At 40.0% G+C, this 21,867-nt stretch overlaps 1 protein-coding gene and 1 non-coding gene across 2 annotated transcripts in view; one reads left to right on the top strand and one right to left on the bottom strand.

The window, feature by feature from the left end:
- Positions 1-21,867, top strand: part of LOC128440342 (cytoplasmic dynein 2 heavy chain 1) — a 104,036-nt gene that overhangs the window by 59,668 nt on the left and 22,501 nt on the right. The window contains exons 75-85 of the mRNA XM_053423031.1: positions 93-182; positions 3,694-3,759; positions 4,595-4,645; positions 4,738-4,791; positions 4,946-5,077; positions 6,099-6,171; positions 11,568-11,728; positions 12,543-12,668; positions 16,877-16,987; positions 19,824-19,893; positions 20,118-20,203. Of these exons, the coding sequence (XP_053279006.1) occupies positions 93-182; positions 3,694-3,759; positions 4,595-4,645; positions 4,738-4,791; positions 4,946-5,077; positions 6,099-6,171; positions 11,568-11,728; positions 12,543-12,668; positions 16,877-16,987; positions 19,824-19,893; positions 20,118-20,203 (1,020 nt within the window). The remainder of the gene's footprint in view (positions 1-92; positions 183-3,693; positions 3,760-4,594; positions 4,646-4,737; positions 4,792-4,945; positions 5,078-6,098; positions 6,172-11,567; positions 11,729-12,542; positions 12,669-16,876; positions 16,988-19,823; positions 19,894-20,117; positions 20,204-21,867) is intronic.
- Positions 6,984-7,056, bottom strand: trnam-cau (transfer RNA methionine (anticodon CAU)). The gene has a single exon. It is a non-coding gene; the product is annotated as a tRNA-Met (tRNA).

A 21,867-nucleotide genomic window follows, 5' to 3' on the forward strand; every position in this document is an offset into this window, starting at 1 on the left:
CTGGGCGCTTTTGAAAAAAACGTTGCTGCTAACTTTTAACTTTTCATTTGTTTTTGCACGTTTGTGTGCGTGTGTGTTTGTGTATAATTTAGGAAGTAGAGAATACTGAAGCCAGGATTGCTGCTTTGGAGTCCAGCTTGAAGAATATGGTGTATGAATATGTCTGCCGGTCGCTTTTCAAGGTAATACACACACTCACATACATACTTGAACAAATGTGGTTTTGAGGATTTTTAAGCTTCCTGTCATCACTGCAGTGGTTGCTCAGTATAGTGAGTGGTGGGATGAGTGGGAAAATAAGGCATTTTGCTTATCAGTTTATTTTGAAAAACATTTTTATTTCATTTTAATTGCCAGGTTTATTTCTCTATAAATGATTCCTTGGGAGATCAGGGAAAATGTAAAAAAAAAATTGCCCTATCTTTATGAAAAATCCTTGATCTGCCTTTCGATTGAAACTTGAGAATAGATTTAGCGTAATCCACCTAAAAACAAACCATTTTACAAACAGACATGGGTGACAACAATTGAAAGTAGGTGCTTCTAAGAAATTTGAAGATTTATTCAACAAAATGCATTACCATGACATGTTTATTTCTTTACATGAATACTCCTACATTACTCCAATCCTCTTTTCCTCACTCTACCATCAAAATGTGCAATGTCTTCTCTACCAGCCATTTAAAAATGAAAGGTTAAAGTTGACATTCTTTAAGTGGTCAGTTTGGTGTTTAATAGAAACAAGGTTGGTTGTTTTCAACTGGTGCAGATCCACTAACTTTGTGTATGTACTAAAGCAAAGAAGTAGCATAGTAGTATTCTTATTGATCTTTTAGACCGAATGCACAATTAGAGGAACACACATTTACAGACTTATCCAGTCCAACCTCTGCCATTAACACACTGATTAAGTGTCAAATATTGACTAACACAGCAGTTGTTGCATCGATCAGGCAGTAAATAGTAAATGTGATTCCTCTGTCTTTGTGTGTCTGTTTGCATGGCTGTGGGGGGGCTGTGAACTGCTGACCACCTCTCACACATACCTACATACATGCAGACGCTGCAGCCCAGTTATTAGCAGACAGGAAACACTACACTACATTATCAGTGCTCTTGTTGACACCCCCATCTGTGTTACCAAAGAGGTAACTCCAGGGAGAGAAGGAGAGAGGTGAAGGAGGCGTCCAATGAAAAGATAAAGGTGGATAATTAGTGAGGGAGGACAAGAAGACGATCTCAGGGAAAAAGAAAAAAGAGTAGAGAGCAATTAGAGAGGGATAGATAATCAAGATCAGGATGTACCATGTACACCTTTTTGTAAATATCTGAGTTGCTGTTATGTCAGTGGGAGGCACCCCGACGACTGTTGTGTTTTTGTGTTAAACTCCACCACAAGCACAACTGATTCAGCTTAATAAGGTATTGATTGAGCATAGCTGGATACATCAAAGCTGTAATAAAGAAGCAGGGCTACTCAACTAAATATTGATTGTTGAACCACTCATGAAAAAATATATTTTGTATTTGTTCACTCTCAAGGCCTGAAATATTTTTTTAACATTGTGTAATTTGACCTATAATGAGATGTTTTATATTTGCAACACTTTTCATTTTCTTCAAATAAATGTACTGAACGAAACATGTGGGGATCATGGTTACTCGTACTGCCTGGATCTAATATTAATAGCTTGTGAATATCAGTTACAGCTATGTTATATTTAATAGTATTTTTGTAATTGACAGGGTAGTGTATTGAAATACAAATATATGCCATTAATTACCTCCGCCATGGATGGTTTGATTTTTTTCCCTGTCCATTGGTTTGTTTGTCAACAGGATTATGCAAAAACTACTAATTCAATTTCAACAAAATTCTGTGGAAAAATGAGACCAAGAAAGAATCCATCACATACAGATCAGGATAAAGGGGCAGATCCAGAACTTAGGGGACTGATATCAATGACTATGCGATATTTGGTGCAGCTTGATTAGATTTAAATTGTCCATAAAGTGTTGACCCTCCACGCAGTCAGACCTCAGAGTGTCAGCTTTAACTTCTCTCTCAAATGTGAGAATTTCTCTTTCGGTCGTTGGTGTGTGTACCTGACACTTGGGCTCAGTTGCGCGTGAGAGCGGACTGCGTGCACGTGCAGGTGAACCCGTGCTACTGACACAGATCTAATTAATTCTGTTGAAAACACTGCAGTGTGTATAATATTTGAATATTTGTCCATCTTTAGAAAAACAAATTAATTGTTCAATGAAAAACTAAGTACAGACGGAGGAAGACAGTGTTATTAAATTCAACCCTGATTCTGTGACAAAATAAGTAGATCAGATGCAACAGCCGTGGGCTTTGTCACTTCACTAAACTCTGCGTAGCACCCTAGTGAATCTTCCTACTTTGTCCATAGAGAAGATGCAACAACAACAACAACAATAACAACAACATTAAAGCCTTTCTTTTCAGCACATTGCTGCTCACTGAAGGGTTGTTCACTCAGGAGATTATATTTTTAGAGGATAAAAGTCGTTAACACTCAAAGATGGGTAGAAATAAGATTGTGCATTTGTTTATTGATTGGTGTATATACAAACCGTTATTTCTATATGGACTCAATGTGAGTGTGGTGACAGGTAAATCATTCAGGGCGTTGACTTTGTGTTTGAGCATATCAATACATCTCTTGTGCACATGCAGTAGTTTGAGATGTCGTGATGTGCTTAAGTATGACAAATAACAGGTTGTACTGTCTACTGAGGTTCCTGTCAGAGTGTCAGGATGGCAGCAGTACACACACACACACACACACACACACACACACACACACACACACACACACACACCGTCTCTCTCTGACACATATACATTCACACTCAACACAACCACACCTTGATGCACACAGACGCAGTTGTCTTATGATTTGATCAAATGAATTTTCAACAGAGCCTGTACAGAGCAGTGATAGCAGCTACTGTGGATGTATGAATACAGTTAGACAGTTTAACATGCTTGCTTATACGTATATGTTTTTTTTTTAAACATTTTTCTACTTTTCTTTCTAAAAAATGTCACCATATATTAGAATTGTGATTATAGAAGGGTTTAAGCTTGTGATGGGGAAAAACTGATTGATTAAACTCTTTCATGCATCATCATTGTGTTTGCATTATTGTTTGTGCGTGTGTGGACGTGTGTGTGTGTTTGTCTGTGTGTGTGTGTGTGTGTGTGTGTGTGTGTGTGTGCATAAATGTGTATATACTTGCTCTGGTTTCCCTGTTTCTCTCCCTGCCATATTTACTGGGCGTTGAAGTTTCGTGCTCAAAGTCTTCGTGTTTTCTTTCAAAGGTGGGGGTGGGATAAGCTTTTTTATTAGCAGCTTTTTTCTGTTATCACTCCTAAACTTGACCAGTAGATAAGAGAGAAAGATAGACAGTGTCGGGATGATACAGCAGCCAGTGTAGTTCTGGAAGTCCTCTGGGCTTTTTGTCTGGTTGTAGCAAACCCTTAAGATAAATTGGCTGAGCTGCTTATCATGCACTGGGAATATGAGGGCCTCATGGGAATAAGATGCTAAAGTTTAATTTTCTTCTACCATGACTTTCACTGTTGGTAGTTAGGCTTTGTACAAGGGGGAAATGTTATGTTCTCATATGTGTCATCCCTCTGTCTCCTTCTCTCTGCCTCAGGCTGACCAGTTGATGTTTGCTATGCACTTTGTGAAAGGCATGCACCCCGAACTCTTGCAGGAGAACGTGAGTATTTGCTGTATCTGTATTAAGGCAACCTTTGATGCTGATTTCAAGGCATTTCTTTTCTCCCAAACATTAAGTAATCTTATTTGTTGAAATCCTCCTCAGTTCCCAACAGCCATCAATAAATATAGTAATCAACAAAAAAAAAGAAGAATCCTACACTGTGGCCCTAACAGGACTGTAATAAATACGACCAATCATTTCATTCAGGACAGGGGGTGGACTAGTGGCAGAAATTTGGACTATGGGCAGAAAAGGTCTCTGGTTCGTCTCTGGTTCAACTTCACGGAGAAACAACAAAAAGACGAACCTGGATTGATCTGTCCAAAAATCTAAGAGGATTCTCCCTACCCTGTCTAGTGCCCCTGAGCAAGGCACCTTACTCCCCCAACATCTGCTCCCCTTGCGCCGTACATGGCTGCTCACTGCTCTGTGTGTCCTGCACCAGATGGGTTAAAAGCAGAGGCTAAATTTCCCTTCCATTGCATGAATGTGCCTTTGCATGTATGTGCATGTGTTTGGGATAAATAAATGTATCTTAATCTTAATCTTAAATATAATTTATTAGTTAACAAGCTAGTCATAGAAAAGTTGGCTTATGTCAGTTGTCAAACAGCGCACATTCACGTGTTTTGGGGGCCTAGCCTTGATCAGAGACGGTAGGAGAGGACGGGATTCATCAGTTGCATTTTTTTGTAGTGTAGCCTGCACCTGCTAGATTTTCCAATATTACCAACCTCAGCTTTAAATATAATAATGGATGCTTTGAATCTGCAAAATTTGAACCTTATCTTACCTTCTACTTCAACTTATTATCATTATTCCTTTGTTTTAGGAGTGGGACATCTTCACTGGGTCCATCGTCGGAGAAATGTTTAAGAAGGAGGTAAGAATGCAGCTTTTAAAAAATGTTTTTTTGTTCAACTGAGAAAACCAGTCAACGTTATTTCTGAATTTGACTTCACCCTCTCTCGGCAGGAGTTGCCTTCCTGGATTGATCTGGAGAGACATGGAGCAGTCGCTATTTTTAAAGTAAGCATCCATCCATCCATCCATTATCCTTTCAAAGAAAATGTTGACTGCAGTTTATAAAGAACACTAATAATTTATTCTTTATTGAATTGCATGATTACATGTTTTAATCTGTCAGTCACCTGTTTAAACGTTTGCCATCCTTCCTTCACAGGCTACGTTCCCAGCCCTCTACCAGTCTGTGTGTTTGAGTGACTCAGACCTCTGGATGTCCTTCTCGCAGAGCTCACAGTGTGAACAGGAAATCCCATCTTCCATTGCCAAGAAGATTACTCCCTTCCAGCAGGTCAGCTTTCAATCAAAACCACTCATTTCATTTCATCAGCCAAATTGAAAAAATCGTATCATTATCTATAGACCATTTCAGAAAACCACGCACACTTTTGTGTTAGCTCGGCCAAGAAAGTACTGCTTTCAGCTCAGTTAGATTCCCTGTCAATTTGCATATTTGAATAAAATTTGTCTCAAGAACATAGGTCAGAAAAAAAAACATGTAGTTAGCTTTAGTTAGTGCAACCATGTGGTTGGGGTTGTACATTTATAAAGCACATCACATTTCTTATCATACTTCTTAACTGTGAAAAAAATAAATTCCATTCTTTTCCCTCATGGATTTGTCGGTTAAGGATGAAATGTTGAGTACAGTTCATATCCATTTCTGCTTAAACATATTACCTGCAGAACAGTTTTTGATTAACTCTTAAAAATACATATATGATCTGTTGTGTTTTTCTCCATGTGGCTTATGTGATATAAACTCATTTGGCCTGTTGGGATTCTAAATGACCATAACTCAACTGTCATTACATTATCTTTTTACAAAAATACAACATCACTTACAGGTTCAGTGTTTAGAATGTAGTGACATCTATAGGTGAAGTTGAATGTTGCAGCTGAATATGCCTCACCTCACCCTCCCCTTCCAAACATCACAGAGAACCTGTGGCAGCCTTCAGTTGTCTTAGAAACTCAAAAGGTTTTTACTTTGTCCACTTTGGGCTACTGTAAAAAATATGGTGGCCTCCATAGAGAGGACCCACTCCCGGTGGAAATATAGTATTTAAATATAAAGGCCCATTCTAGAGTAAAGAAAACAACGAATCGTACAATTTAGGTGAAACATATTTCATGTATTGTGCTCTAACATATAGTAATTGAAAATCTACAATCTCACAATCTCTTACTTTAATACTGGGTGTGTTTCCAAATTAGGCAGTTTTTTGGGGGCTTTTATGACATGTGACGTTAGTCTTTGATATTTACTGTCACTTTTTTCCCTTCCTTTCATTGCTCTCCCATCTCCTTAGCTTTTATTGGTTCAGGCAGTCAGACCAGACCGGCTGCAGAGTGCCATGGCAGCATTTGCCTCTCAGGCTCTGGGTAAGTGGTTCATTTTAGAATTAGAGACTTTCTTCATTATTATTACTCATTGGTGTTGCTCAAGTCTGTTGGAGTTAAGTGCGGAACTGTTTCAGCAGTTGTAACCAGAGTACAACAAAATGTTAAAATTATTATTCACAATATCCTACTGAAAACTACGATAACACAAACCACATTCACAACATAGTGATGCAGCACACTCTGCACCTACCTACTCTGTACATGGGGCTCACCGTACAGTTATGATGTTGCTTGAGAGCGGTTAGTTCATTGTGCTTAATGAGCCCCGTTCATTCAGTTCAGATAATGCTAATGTTGTGCTGACTTCTGCCAGTAGTATCCGGGACACCGCTAATTAGTGTCAGGTGAAACTAAGATGCCTCTTTTTCTATAAATCTAGTATTCAGTTATATGTAATTTGTTTCTGCCTCTGTTAGCTGTGTGGGATTGTTTTACCTATAATACCACTTACATTAAGCTTTCCACTGATAGATCATCATTTGTTGTGTGGGCTTTTAGTGTTTGCGTGGTCTCTGGTTCTGAGCTGCTTGCGATCCAGTTAATCACTATTCCTAATACAGTCGTCATTCTACAGATAGTTAAACAGGCAAGTTAAAAAGAAGGAAAGCTCTTAATAATTGTAACTGCAAAAAGATTCATAAACATGACTTTAGTTCTTGAAATTGTTTTACAACATGCGACTTTGTTATGGATCCAACCAAACCCATTTGGTTTTTGTTTCCTTCGTGAACCTCTCAATCTTTAACCCTATATGTCATCATAGCTATGACTTGTGCTCCGTCAGAAAAGGCTGCCCCGTGTGAGGCTCGAACTCACGACCTTCAGATTATGAGACTGACGCGCTGCCTACTGCGCCAACGAGGCTTCTACAGCACTAAAGAATGACAACACTAATAATAGATGTTAAAGATGTACACAGCAAAAAGCTCGGGCAAAGCTTCTATTCACCTTTAAATGCTTTGTGAAATGGCCCAGGGCTAATCCATGCCAAAAGAGGGGGGCTCACATGTCTAAAGTGTGATCATAGCAAGCGTTTGTTTACAGCAGCAGCGTATTGTGCAAATACGTTAAAAGAAGAGCAAACAACATCAATAGAGGGTTTTCTCACTGGAAACTATTTTAACTCTCTCTCAAGAATGGTACAGCTTCCTGCATCATTCATAGCTGTTTCAATGTTAAGCTGTATATTTGCAAGGCTCATTTCAAAGCCATAGTTGTTGTCATTATATGGGTTTTCTTTTCAATAATAAAGTATATGTGCCCTGTGTGGGGCTTGAACACATGACTTTAAGGTTATCACACAATGCCCCACTCACACAATTTTATTTTATTTAGTGCTCATCATCTATCTACAATAAAAGTAAAATGCATGCTGGAGTTAGTTCAGTCTATTGTCAATGTGTGTGCATGGATGAATGTGAGGCATGTGAGAGATTTACACAGAATCGCATAAAACAAACAGGAGAGATGTTGGACTGCTTCCCTCGCTCACATCTTTGATTTGCCTTTGAACTCCTCCCAACAGGGATGTGAGCGAGTCACATGGAAAAGCTTTGACGAGAATGTGAGGACAGAGAAATTGCATTTTCCAAATAGGACATACTGAAAAAGTTTTTCGGCTGATTGAGTGAAGTTGCAAGTTTTTGTGAATCATTTATATATTGGCAGTCAACCTTTGGATTTGCTGCACAGAATCACATTTGATGAAGTCAGGATTAATTGTCAGTCTGTAGCATGTGTCACCCCTGACTCGTTTGTCTTCAATGCAGTATGGAACATGCCTGCCTTGTATGAGGCGCACAACAATCACATTATGACAGTGATGCGCTGCCTAATGCACCAACAAGGTTAAAACAGGATCTGATGTTGAAGAAGGAGACATTTATGTGCCAACAAAAATGCTTTGTCAGATGCTCTGATACGACCCAGCACTAAAGGCATGTCAAAAAGTAGTCGTGCAGATTTAGAGAAAGAAAAGATTGATACAGGAGCAGCCAACACTGTGATTTGATTTTGCTTCCAGATAGACAGTTAAGCTCTAGATGGACTACTTTTCCATCGTTAAACAACAGGACTCTACTAATGTTAGTGTGTGAGCTTTGTCTCCACTATTCTGTGTTGTTGTGACATTTGAAATAAGAAAACCACCCTGTGTTCTTGGCAATATGGGGAATCCATGTATTTTTCAACAGGGGCCCTTAGTTTATAAATGTTGATGTGTAAATTAAAGATACTTACAAAACCTTTAGGAATCGGTCCAGTAGTTTGCCTGGCAGCCATGTCATTGTGTCATTGGCTACAACAAAATCTTACGGAACAACTGCGACAGTTCATGAAACGTTCGGTTTTTCCTCAAATAAAAGGCTCAAGTTGTTATTCTGGGTCAGGGTCGGTAATTCACATTATTATAGTTGACCTGGTAGTTTGCAACACAAAATCCCTTTAGCCCCTTTTCCACTGGGCAAAAAAAAACCACAAACACCCACTAGGTTCAGGCTTTTGTCTGTAATGTGAATGCCTACGATCGGCATTCACTCCCGGGTCAAATGTCTCTGCAGCAGTCACAGGTTTATTTATCGGCTCTGGCTCAGATCGGCAGTGATGGACACATGAAAAGCAAGAAATCTAAAATCCTTCCACTGAGTTTGTAAGAGGGACTGACATATGAGAAATAAAAGTGTCACTTGTCTCCACGCTGCTTTCCTCTGGGGTTAGGGTTAGTTTTGTGTTTTTCCCCCGTTCCCAATACGTTGCTGGGGTTTAGATGAACATGTCTTACTGCGGGGAAAAAACCGCAGAGCTGAAATCAAGCGACATGTGTACTAGATGATTTGTGTAACAGAGGTATCACATTGCGGACTCAGCTCTGTGTGTGCTACAGTCTGAATAATCCTCAAACCAAACTAATCTAAGAATGTAATATTCGTTGGAGTTTGCTCTATGTTCTGGCACTTTACTTCCAACAACATGTACCACATTTCCCTCATCTTTATTTCTGGAACTGATTGGCAGCAATTTTAGCTGTAGCGGTTTTCTCAGCACTCAAACTGTTTTGCAAATGTTAGAAATTGGACACTCAATAGAGATTCAGCCAAAAAGAAGTGGATGCAAAAAGGGATGAAAGGGAGGAGATGTAGGCAGAGAGGGAAAGATCCCAGTCCACTGACTGCCTTGCTTTCTACTTATAGCAGAAGCTCTATTGACTGAAACTCAGTGTCAGCTGTTGTGCAGCTGCTCCAGAGTGCTAATAATTATACCGGCTCAGTGAGGACGAGAATCTATCTGTATTTATGAGTGTCAAGTAAACTGTTTTTCTGTCCTTGAAGGTTTGTGTTTTTGTCATGTTATGTGTGTTGTAATTATCTATTTTTGCCAAAACCTATATGACACTGACACACTGCTTATTATGTAAATGAGGCCATCAGAGAATCAGCCATACATGATGAGGGTTCAGGCTTTGTGTGTATTACAATGTGTTTGTCTAGGTTTCTTTGTGCGTCTCGTTTTTGTACTTTTGAATTTGTGCGCGTCTAAGAGTCTCTTCTTGTTTGTCTGTGACCAGTTATACTAAAACACACTTTTAATATATCACTAAGCAATATCACTTTATTGCACTAAAACAAAGTGAACCCAGTGATAAAGGTGCTGTGTGTGTGCGTGTGTGTATACAAGTGCATGAGGTGGCTGAGAGTGTGTCTCTGTCTGAATGAAAGAGAGAGAGACAGATACAAAAAATAGCAAGAGTGAAGAAGATTTTGTGTTTATGTGTATGTGTTTTTGGCAGTGAATCAGTATGCTAATGAGGCATGGTCTGTAATCCTCTTACAGCTAATCTCACTCAATCCTCCCGGTCCAGGCCTGGGTACTGCTCATGCACACAGGCATGCCTGAGTGAACACATACACACACACACACACACTCAGACAGTGCATGCTCACTGACTTACTAACTCTACTCCTCCAAAACACAAACCCCCGTTCACGTAAGCATAACAATTTCTCTCTATCAGTCTCTCAGTATCTTATCAGAAATCAGACCTTTATTTTTAAAAGACCAATCAAATATTAAATAAAATCTATCCTTTCCATTACACTGATTGTATTAAAACGATAGAACACTTCTTTGATTCTTAACCTCTCAGTGCCTTTCCCCCTAAACTGTGTTTGAACCATAGCGAGACTGCACAGTTTTTTTCTAGGCTCCTCTTTGGCCTGATTGTGTGTCATAAAAGCCAAGGTGAACTTTGCTATTCACAGTCAGACGATGCCGCTCTGCAGCACGAATACTGATTACCTGCCCTGTCCAAGGTAGTTGTGTATGTATTTGTGCACGTGCACGATCTGTACAAGCCCCCCCTTTTTTTTGCAATCAGACATCACAAGCCATGTGGTCAGATGACTGTTTTTCTTTGTGTTGCCATGGTAATGCGGCAAAAGGTCTCTCTGAGATGTTGTCTTCCAAGACCTTACGTGCACAAATGTGTGTACTTCAGTGCAGCAGATTGCATTTGGCAGCAGACACCAAAAGAAGGTTCAGTCGGGGGCAGTTGTTTTTAACCAGGAAAGACAGCTGTGTGTGTGTGTGTGTGTGTGTGTGTGTGTGTGTGTGTGTGTGTGTGTGTGTGTGTGTGTGTGTGTGTGTGTGTGTGTGTGTGTGTGTGTGTGTGTGTGTGTGTGTGTGTGTGTGTGTGTGTGTGTGTGTGTGTGTGTGCGCGTGCGCATAAAAGGTATGTCTGCTGATACGTGCAAGAATAACGTCACAGAGGAACTTCTAACCTCGGCTGCTCACACTGTGTGCGCCCGTATCGCTGCTTGTGTGTCACTATTAACTCATATCTGATGTGCAATACAATATATTACAGCAGGATTAGAGCCCAATGCTCAGTGAGCAAACGCACACATTCAAACACTCGCACACAAACTTAGACACAGATACAAAGAGCCTGGCTTTTCAACACCAGGGGGCTGACAAGGTATTCTTCTGCTTTGTATGTTGCATACTGCTGCATACCTAGCACTCAGTATGCACAGCACATTATCCTCATAATCTCTCTCACTCTGTTTCTCAGTGTCTTCCTCTTACACCCTCTCTCCATCATTGCCTCCTTTATACTCTCCCTCTTCTTCTTCTACACCCCCCCCCCCCAACCTCCATTTCCCATCATCCCCCATTAGGCAGTGTCTACCCCTCCCTGTTCTTGCCCTGTCTCTCTCCCTGTCATCTTTTCCCACTTCCCCACCCTACTTCTGCTTTTATCTGTTCCCTCTCGTTGCAGTATATCAAGTGACTTTGAGTAGCATATCAAATTGAAATATCCACTCCCCCCCCACCCATCCCTGCATTATCTTCCAATCTACTCTTTCTCTCCTCTGCAGGTATGAAAGAGCTATCCCCCCCTCCGCTGAACCTGCGGCGTCTCTACATTGAGACCCTGGAATTGGAGCCTGTGTTGATCATCATCTCTCCCGGGGCAGATCCATCCCAGGAGCTTGCAGAACTAGCAGCAGAAACCATTGGCAGAGATAACTATCACGAGGTAATGAATAACAGAATAACATTGGAGATGATGTCATTCAGATTAACAATCAGAAAACCTACCAGCGCCGGTAACAATTAAAACATCCATAAAGATGTTGTCATTTTCAGCAGGTAGGCAGGATTCAGCATAAACTAGGTAAATACTTCTTTCACCCTGCGGCATCAGTTCTCTATAGCGGTGGCCTCTACACCCCCCACCCTGACCGATCAGCTAAAAAAAAAAAGGTTTAATCTTGGGAGATACTCTCCCAAGTAATATTCACTCTAAGTTTGGTAGTTGTTGACCACCCCCCACCCCTAGTGGTCAAAAGTAACGAGCACAACAATCGCATACTAGGTTTCTACATTTCAGTTTGAGTTGTATTTCTTTGGGTTTTTCCTTCAGTTTTAAATGACGCCAATAAGACCTCCTGCCAAAGACATTATCACCAAACTGCATTTTTAAACATTTTTCAATTTAGAGCTAAGATTATTTAATCCATATAGCCACTATGTGTTTTAGTCTGTGCAGTTTACTGTCGTTTTTTTACTGGACTTTATATAACATTACTATAATCACGTCAGTTTCATATGAATATAAATCACATTTGTTACGAGTTACTGGCTTCTATCTGGGGGACCCTATTGGGCAAAATCACATTGAAAATCTCACAGTTCAGGATACTCTCACTGAGGAGAGCAAGGAATTAAAATATTGAATCAGATTATCCAACCCTAACTTCTGACAAATTACAAGGTCGAATCGAATCGTATACGTTTCCACCTCCCGGCCTCACACAAATCCATAATCACAACTCTCTCCATCTGTCTAGATCTCTATGGGGCAGGGACAGGCCGACGTGGCCGTAGCTTCACTCAGGGAATGTTCCAGAAATGGAGACTGGCTTTGCCTGAAAAACCTTCACCTTGTCACTGCATGGCTACCGCTCCTGGAAAAAGTAGGTGCTTTGTGTGTTTAGTGATACTTTGTGTAAATTTATTTATGTGTGTGTGTGAGAGAGAGTTTTGTTTTTACTATGTATTTTGTGCTTTTTGATTAGTATGATTCACGCACAATTTGTGCTGACCAAGGGGTGTTTGTAGCCAAGGGTGGGGAAAGGGAAATTACAAGATGGACAAAAAATGGGTAATATGTTGTAGAAATAAAGGATGCACTGATCCAGAAAATTTGATAAAACAATCGCAAAACATATACAGTTCAAGTCATTAAGTCATTAAGTCATTATAATGAAGTCATTATAACGAAAGAAGGTCGGAGGTTCAATCCCAGTCTTCCCCATCTGCATGCTGAGGTGTCCTTTGAAACGATGCTGAACCATGAATGGCCCCTCATAGATGTTGAATGCACTCATTTGAATAAATAGAAATTTGGATAAAAGTTTCAGCGTAATGACATAGAATGTAATGTAATGACAGGACATTTAAGCAACTGCTAGGATTTTGTACTATATCCTATAAAATGTATATATGAAAATAAGTTCAAAAATGTATTCCAGTAGAACTAGTCTAATGTCACCTAGTCTAATGTTATTCTCATCTACTATATTTTCACCTGAATCTAGGAAAATGTTTGTGAGCAAGTGTCCTCTTCCATGGAGCCAGCAGTGTAGCGCCACCATGCAAGTGCAGTAAACAATGGCTCTATAATGGGCCAGTGTTTTTTCATTTTAACTAAGGGCCACAGTAGGTTCTGCTACATGCTGTAGGGGACGGTGAGGAGTATTTAGTTGGTTGCAAACTGCAAACTCACTACTAGATGAAACCAGTATCCTAATCCTACGCATTGAATCTTTAAGTGTGAAGGTCGGTGAAAGGGGGACCCTGGAGGATGTTCTGTACTAAAAAGTATAAAAAGGTACTCGGTGGACTTTTATTGTAAACAAACAGAAGTTATTTTAACAGTCAGTGTTACTCACCAAAACACATGGTTTGTGTCCTCAAGCTCTAACAAGAAGGTCAAATGGATTTCTTTCCCCATAAAAGAGAACTAATAAACCAAGAAGGTATTTTAAAACCTACATTGTTTTCATCTGTTTATTAACTGTCCTCCTTCTTGGCAATTAATGGAGGCCTGCTGCATATCGACACATGCTATCACCACTTGTTGATGAGAGGAACAATATGAAGCCATGTGCAGGACTGTTCAGGTGCATTTATGTGTGCATGAGACAACCTAAACAGAGATCTGCTCTAACAATACCATTTTTTATAAGTCCAAAATGCCACAGGGTACCTCTGAAGTTTGCAGGCAATTTTCAGTTTCACTCTGCTTGTCAGTGTTTATCTATAATACTGAGGAGTAAAGCACTGTTTAACACGCACACACACACACAAACACATTTAGCTGGCTGCTTAAATTTCCATTTCTTAAATTACCTTTGCCTGTACGTACACATTTTGTATTCCCCCCGTCAGCTCATCTTAGTCACTGTACTGTTGTTTGTGTAGCTGTTTTTGTGGCCAGGTGTGTTTGTCGTTTCTCTCTTTGGACAAACGTGTGTGTGTGTAATGTGTTTGTATCATTCTTGCTTGATATGTTATGAGTGTATAACTGTGTGTGTCCCTCAATTAGCTTGTTCTGTATGTTTTTATTATTGTGTGTGTTTGTGTCACATTGAGCAGGTTTATTTTTGTGTGTTTTTTTGTGTCCAGGTGCTTATTCTAGGGTTCAGTTTAGTGTTGTGTAACTGTAGCAGGTCATATCTCACTAGGAGGCACAGCTGTTGGCAGTGATTGGCCCATGTGTGTGTGTCTCTATTTTTATGCACCCTCACTTGTTTGTGAGCGTTGCAAAGTGTACACGTTTTTAGTGTTTGTGCGTGTGCGTGTCCTGGGGTTAGCCAGAGATCCCTCCTGTCCAGAGCTGTGCTCCCAGCGTCACTTCAACAGGAGCTTAGTACAGCTGTCATCTTCTACTTTTGTCCCTCCTCACCTCAACTCAACTCTGTCTTCTTTCCACCTATTTAATTTTGCCTTTTCTTCCTGTTTTTTCCTCCACTTGTTTCCGATACACTACATGTCAGCTATCTTCTCCAAAGTTTTTTCTCAGCACTCCTTTTGTACCCCTTTATGTTTTTGAACTAAAACTCTTGCCCTGTCTGTCTGTCTCTGTTTCTTCCTCTCGCTCTTTGCCCAGCCACCGATGAGGTTGAGGTCCCAGCAGTTCGAGCTTGAAATGAAAAAGTGATGCAACAAGGGGATTGAGGGAGACAGGAAGCAGTGAAAAAATGAATTAGGAAACAGTAGATGTGAAAGGAGGGAAGTAGTAAAAAAGATGAACTGAGCCTCAGCAGGCAGGCGGATATTCTACAGAATAAAGGGCTTTGTTTTACTCTTTCAGTCAATTTACTCTAACTCCTAATGTAGTTTCACAATTTCCCATCCTCTTTTTGCCATCTCCCCAGTCCCTCCTTCCATCCGTAAACCAGTTGGTCAGTTAGAGAGAGGAGAAGGGAGGAAAGTAAAACGGGGCAGAAAGTGTTCATAATTGAAGTTGGCAGTGCAGATGTCCTCTTATCCCTGTCCACTCATATTCATCCACTTGTGATGTTTCCTGTCGCTCATTTTTCACATCTCTGCCTCCATCCATCCACTTATGGATCTATCTTTTCAATTCATTGCTCAATCTAACTTTCAGGCGTACGCCAAATTCAAAATGATGAATATAGCACAGAGTTACTAGCACAATAACTAAAGGAAATAATGTTTATAGCAGCTTTCAGAATATAAACTGTATTGGTATAATTGTTCGATTGGGACTCTAGCGTCAGGAGTTAATACTCAATCTGTTTATCTACAGTATATGAGTGCAAATAGCTGTGTTACCCAATCTGCATCTGAATAGTAATGCCTGTATTCTGACAAAGATAGTGTTTGATGTACTGAATCCCTGCTCTTTCTTCTCCTCTCTGACTTCTTCCTTCTCTATCTTCCTATTTTTCCTTTTTCTTTTTTTCTTTGGCAGTGGCTCTGCCTTGCATCTTCGGACAATACCATTGTTGTTTCCAGTGGAATTCTGGTTGAGGACACATTAGCGACAGAGAGATTAGAGAAAAGCGAGACGGGAGTTTTCTTAGAATCCCCCGTGTTCTCTGATTTTTCCTGGATTGTGTTTGCTACCATGAGAGAAAGAGCGTGTGCATGTGTGTGAGAGTGTTTGTGTGAGTGTGTGCACGTGCTTGTGTGTGAGAGTTCCCAATAAGATGACACAAGACCCTAAGTTGCCCGTATTCTATTTTTATCCATGTCTTTGAGAAAGATAGAAAGAGAATGTAAAAAGAGAAGAAGGGGGTGAGACAAAGAGATGGAGACGCTGAGCAGAAAGAGATAACGAGAGAGGGAGAGGAACACATTTATAAAACTGAGGTATAAATGGTATTTTATTGAGGACAATTAATCAATATGCAGGGAATCTAATAAGAAAAATCTAAAGAACGAGAAAAGGGAAATTTATTAGGTTCATATTCCTTTTAGTGAACAGTATTTACTTTATACTTCCTATACACCGACGCAAACTCACTTTGATAATTGAAATATATATGTATATAATAAAAAAGATTGCCTGAATTGTTGCGAATGGGTTTAAGTTACTGACATTTAAGTCAGTGCATTGATAGAAAGGTTATTAATGTAAAAAGTGCATTCAGTGCAGTGTGAAGCATTTACTCTTGGAATGAAAATTGGTCTGTGCGAACTAGAGTGAACTTTGTGGTTAGAACTTGTACCTCAGAGGAAGACGGCTCTATGTCTGAATCTAAATCAGCTTTGTGGATATACTCCGACTCCAGCCCCTTTCAACCCTAAAATAGATCAAACTGCGTAATACAGTGGCTGACGATATGTCTCAGCAAAGGATGAAGTCTTTTCCAATCGCTCCAGCTCATTAGTGACTTTTATGATTATGATTTGAAATACAGTATATTTGTGTGTGTGTGTGTGTGTGTGTGTGTGTGTGTGTGTGTGTGTGTGTGTGTGTGTGTGTGTGTGTGTGTGTGTGTGTTTATATCTAGGGGGGTGGGGGGTGGGGGGTTTGAGTGAAGACCTTAGCCTGATAAAGCACAAGTGGTCTCATTTCACATTGCCCTCATGTTCCTCCTCTGATCTCTTAGCTGATGAGTCTAATGTGCGCACCGTCTTTCTCTTACAGGAGCTTAATGTGCTGCGTCCCAAAGCGGGTTTCCGTCTCTGGCTGACGGCAGAAGTTCACCCCAGATTCCCTCCTATACTGCTGCAGTCCAGCCTGAAGATCACTTATGAGGTACTCAAACACACACATTCACACACAGTACTCCTATAGCATTGCTGACAGTGAACTTTAGTGTTGGTTAACATTGACTTACACATGGTGTTGAAACTTTTCCTTTAGTTTTCCCGTATACTGTCTGCTTGTTTCTACATAGCGTATGTCTTTTTCACACTCTATGGAATAACGACTGTACACGCAGTGTAGTCACATATGGGCCTTAGGAGAAACAGAAGCCTGCAGCTTGTGTGTTGTGTGCTTTAGTGCGCAGTGTGTTTCTGATGGGAGCTATGCTCACGGGGTTAACTACTTCAGCAGCCAAGCATGCTGCACAAACAGCCTATCCCTAAATGTCTCTGTCTCTCTCTGATACAAACACACACACACACACACACACCCCCCCCACACACACACACAAACAATCTCACGGGCGACATTCCTTATAAGTATGTACACACGTCCTGAATGCATCCCCAAGTGGTAACCAAGGCCCTTTGATATATCATTCCTTGATTGCAAGAAAAGAAAATGTTAATCGCTAATCTGTCAAAGCTAAGATTAATAGTCCTTTGCAATAGTAGTGTTAAAAGTAATAGATGTGAGCTTAAAGCACATGACATTGCATGCTAAAACCACCACACACAAACAAGATGTCAGATCCTACACTAGAACTAGAATCAAGTTACTTCATGTGAGATAAAAAAGTGAAGAAACAGGTACCTGAACGGTTAGTTTGAATTGTTCTGGGTGATAACACTAAACCGTTCTGCAGCTGCTGAAACAAGTTAAATTTAGACGGTCTGGGGCTGTGCGATATTAAAAAAAGGTTTGAGACCTGCAAATGTGCTTAATCGACTAAACTTGATAACATATGTAGTGAATCTGGCAAATTTAGTACATACTCATTATGGACTATGTGTGTTATCAGCACCTCCAGATGGAGCTACCAAATGTTAAGCAAGCTAAAAATGTGTGAACTGATCTCAACATATACTCATTGTTTTTAACATAAAAATAGCATATTGTTGACAGATGGGTCAACAAGAACAGAGAAATATCTATATAAATATATTATGTTTTTTCATTTGCACAGTTTGATAAATATCTTTTTCAGAGGAACAACATCTTGTCTCAGGCAGTAGGAAAAGGCTGAATTTGTATACAGATGTATACACTCTATCACTGTCACTGAAGGATTTAGTTAATATAAAAGAGCACAGACATCATTCTCTGTAATGGGCTGTGGTTCTATTCATCACTGTGGTATAATCCCTGCCGGCGCGTCCATAGAGGCGAACTAGGCGCAACGCTGAACTGAACAAATCAGTTGAACGGCGCTCACGTTTTTTGATTCATCATCATATGGGCCATCATGTGAAACCCCGGGAGCGGGAGAAAATGTGTGTGTGTCCTCCACATACACACACACAGGCCCCGGGCAGCGCCCCCACTCAGTCGCTCAGATGGACACAGTGAGATCAGAGGACACTCATCACTAGTTATTACGACCTGATCAGTACATGAAGCAACTTAGAGTTTGTTTGATTCGCTCGAGAGTTTACGAGGCTGCATTTAAACATCATGAAAAATTCGTCGTCAGTATTTTACGGCTCAGTATAACGCATGCAGTCAGAACTCAGTGTCGAAGTGACAGAAGATCTGGATTAACGATCCGACACCATTGATTAATTAACTAAATACATTGTCATAAGTTTGTCACCTACCTCATAACCATCGCAATAAAAAACTGAACAAAGTAGGAGAGATTTTGTTATTTAAATTAGATTATTTGAAAAATAGTTATATGTACTGCCTTGACTCATGATATGGATCCGCAAAATGCCTGCCTATTGCATCATGCATACTTTAATACTGTTGGCACTTTGAGCTTACTAGCATTGCCCTAGATTGCACTGATCTAATGCACTAGCACTTTATGTGTATGGCATATTGGCGTTGTATGTTGTTGCTGGTAAGTGATGCAGAAAAAGGGGCAGTATAAATTTGTTTCGCCTAGAGCAGCAGACGTTCACGCGCCGGCCCTGGGAATGATGTTATTTAGTGTCCATCCCTGACCAAACAATGCTTTTACAGGGTGTTAATAGGATTTCCTTGTAGCTCTCTGACATTAATGTTTGATCCAAGTGACCTACAGTAAACATCAACTTGTCTTTTGCATTCAGTGAAGGACTTCTCTCTCCTTATATGATTTCTCAGCCGTCCTCTTTGCTAATCCAGTTTCTCCACATTATCAGACCAGTCTAATATTTTGTTACTGTAAAATGAGAATTTTGGAATAAGAGAAATGCTTTTTTATGTGATCCAATATTTGATGGTCTTTTGACTAAGAAACACAGAACACAAAGCCGACTGAACAGAATCAACATGACACAAACCCTGAAAGGCTTTCACACCTTCTATCTTGTCTTGCCAGGCACACATATCTGATTAAGGGGATCGCTTAGTGGTTTTTGGATTATATGATTCAAAATTCTCCCAAGTGAGTCTCACAGTCTCTCAATAATGGAAGCTCACATGAAACAGTTGCACACCTTTACAGCTGGCCTGCAGTGTAACTGCTGTTTGTGAAGTCAAACTGATTAAGCATGGTGTAGACAAATTAATTTTTTTTTATGTCATTCATCATCCATGGAGGACACATTAAAGATGGATGGGAGAAATATTTTTTTACTATCTCATTTTTAAATGTCCCTAACAACCCAAAAGTTGGGATGCTGTTTGTGTCCCAGCTTCGGTGTCCTTTAGTCACATGGACTCCCCCCACTTACCCTCCCTCAATTTTTCCTCTCCCGGTCTGTATATCTAATCTCCTTTCTTTTCCCATCTCCAGGCTCCTCCTGGGTTGAAGAAGAATCTGCTGAGGACGTATGAGTCGTGGACTCCTGAGCAGATCAGTAAAGGTTGTTGATTCTTTTCTCTTGTCTTCTCTTCTCTTCTCCAGTTCATCCCACATCTCTCAATGTATCTTCTTTGTCAGTCAGTTTTGAGATTTCTCAAAAGCGTGTTGATGAATAATTACAAATAAGTAGCTTCTCTTCCTGATTGTAAAACAAAGACACTATGATAATTGATTTATTATTGTCATTAGTCGGGTTGTGACATGCTGTTGATTGTCTGTGTTCAGGAGGCGTCCTGGCCAGAGCTCAGTCTCTGTTCTGTCTGGCCTGGTTCCATGCTGTCTGCCAAGAGAGACGCAACTACATACCACAGGTAAAATACACCAATGCACCAATATGAACCAAACTGGTCATAGCTCTCCAGTTTCATCTCAGGACAATAAATCCAAACTATGCTGTAGATTTACAATGCTGTTTAAAGGAGTAAAAGAACAGTTGAAGCAGAAAGAAATGGCACAAAAAAACAATTACATCAGCTCCTTTTCTTGAATTTTGCTGCCACTGGATTATGTAGAACTTCAACATGATTGCTATGAGTATTAGCTGCTGTCATATGTACTTACTTGTGTACATATGTATGATATAAAAAAGAATGACAATATGCTTAAATATCGTGCTGAAGCTTCTTGGTATTTGTACATGTAAGCTTTATTAAGTCACATGTACACTACAGGACCTTGCTGGTTACACCCAGGTAATTAATTGTGCAAGTTGATTTGGATGTTCATTGTATAAATCTTTTCATATACATTTGAGTGTAGTGGCCCTTCAGGTTCCTGGTTCTGACAAAATTCTAAAATGATATTCAGTTTTGTGTCTTTTCACAGCACAGTAAAAGTCACAGTCTGTATGTATAGACTTCTACTGAAAGGGTAAAGGAAAAAGTAGCACAAAGATCAATGATCTTTGTCCTAACTGACCAGCATAAAAAACAGAGTGTCCTCGTTATGTTGTGCCACTGAAAGAATTCTTGGTGTGTGTACGTGTGTGTACGTGCGTGCGTGCATGCGTGCATGTGTGTGTGGCCAAGTTTGTTTGTGTGCAACTGTAAATTTAAGCTTTTGCCTGTTCTTCAACATGACATGTGCAAAAAAAAGACTTTGGAACAGTCCCCTCTCCTCATCCTTTCCCTTTACAAACCCCTTGGTGAAACCTTTTTTAGAAGGGACTATCTAAAAACTGAGTTATCTCCATGTTAAAACCATTATCACAAATCTCGCTGTATGGCAGCAAGATTTTCACCCTGCTTTGGACTGTGGCTGTCCAGAACAACAGTAAACACAGCATGACAAGCTGTACAAACACGTTTTAATAACACAATGTATCTCCTTATTTTAGTAAGTCAGTGTGGTGCAGCCTTCATATTGTGCAGTGAGTAACAAAAGCAATGATGGGTTTGTTTGAATGTTTTCTAAACAAAGTGCACTTTACATAGCTGCCTTATGATGTCCAGTGTATTATATAGTAAGGGAGCATTCACTTCTACCAAATACAAACGGACACGTTGTCTATAGGCAAACATTGACATCTGATATCCAGTCATAGCTTGTCCCCTCAAAATCTTGAAAACCACGTAATCACATTTTGCTTTCCCGCCATGTGTTCTTATAACATAACATTTAGGAAGTGTAAACTGTATATAAGGTGTACAGTTCCCGAAAGTGAAGCCAAATCATTGTGATTGCTTCCTGTTGACTGGCTGCAGTATAGGTCATTAACCCCTGCCTCCTCCATGTTAGTGGATGGGACATGGACTAAACTAAAAAAAGTCCACCTAAAATCAAATTTTCTCATAGATTGTTTATGTTTTAGGTCCTTCTTATAACACAAATGTTGTGTTTAGTTTCGCTGGGACTTTGATATTTTGACTTCATTGTACATTTGTACAACAAGAGGAAGTGGAAATGTGTTTTCCATCTATACACAGTCTAGGAAGTAATTGCATCAAGTAAATAAAGCTTCTTGAATCTTTGAGGT

Source organism: Pleuronectes platessa, chromosome 5 (assembly GCF_947347685.1).
Source record: "Pleuronectes platessa chromosome 5, fPlePla1.1, whole genome shotgun sequence".
NCBI lineage: Eukaryota > Metazoa > Chordata > Actinopteri > Pleuronectiformes > Pleuronectidae > Pleuronectes > Pleuronectes platessa.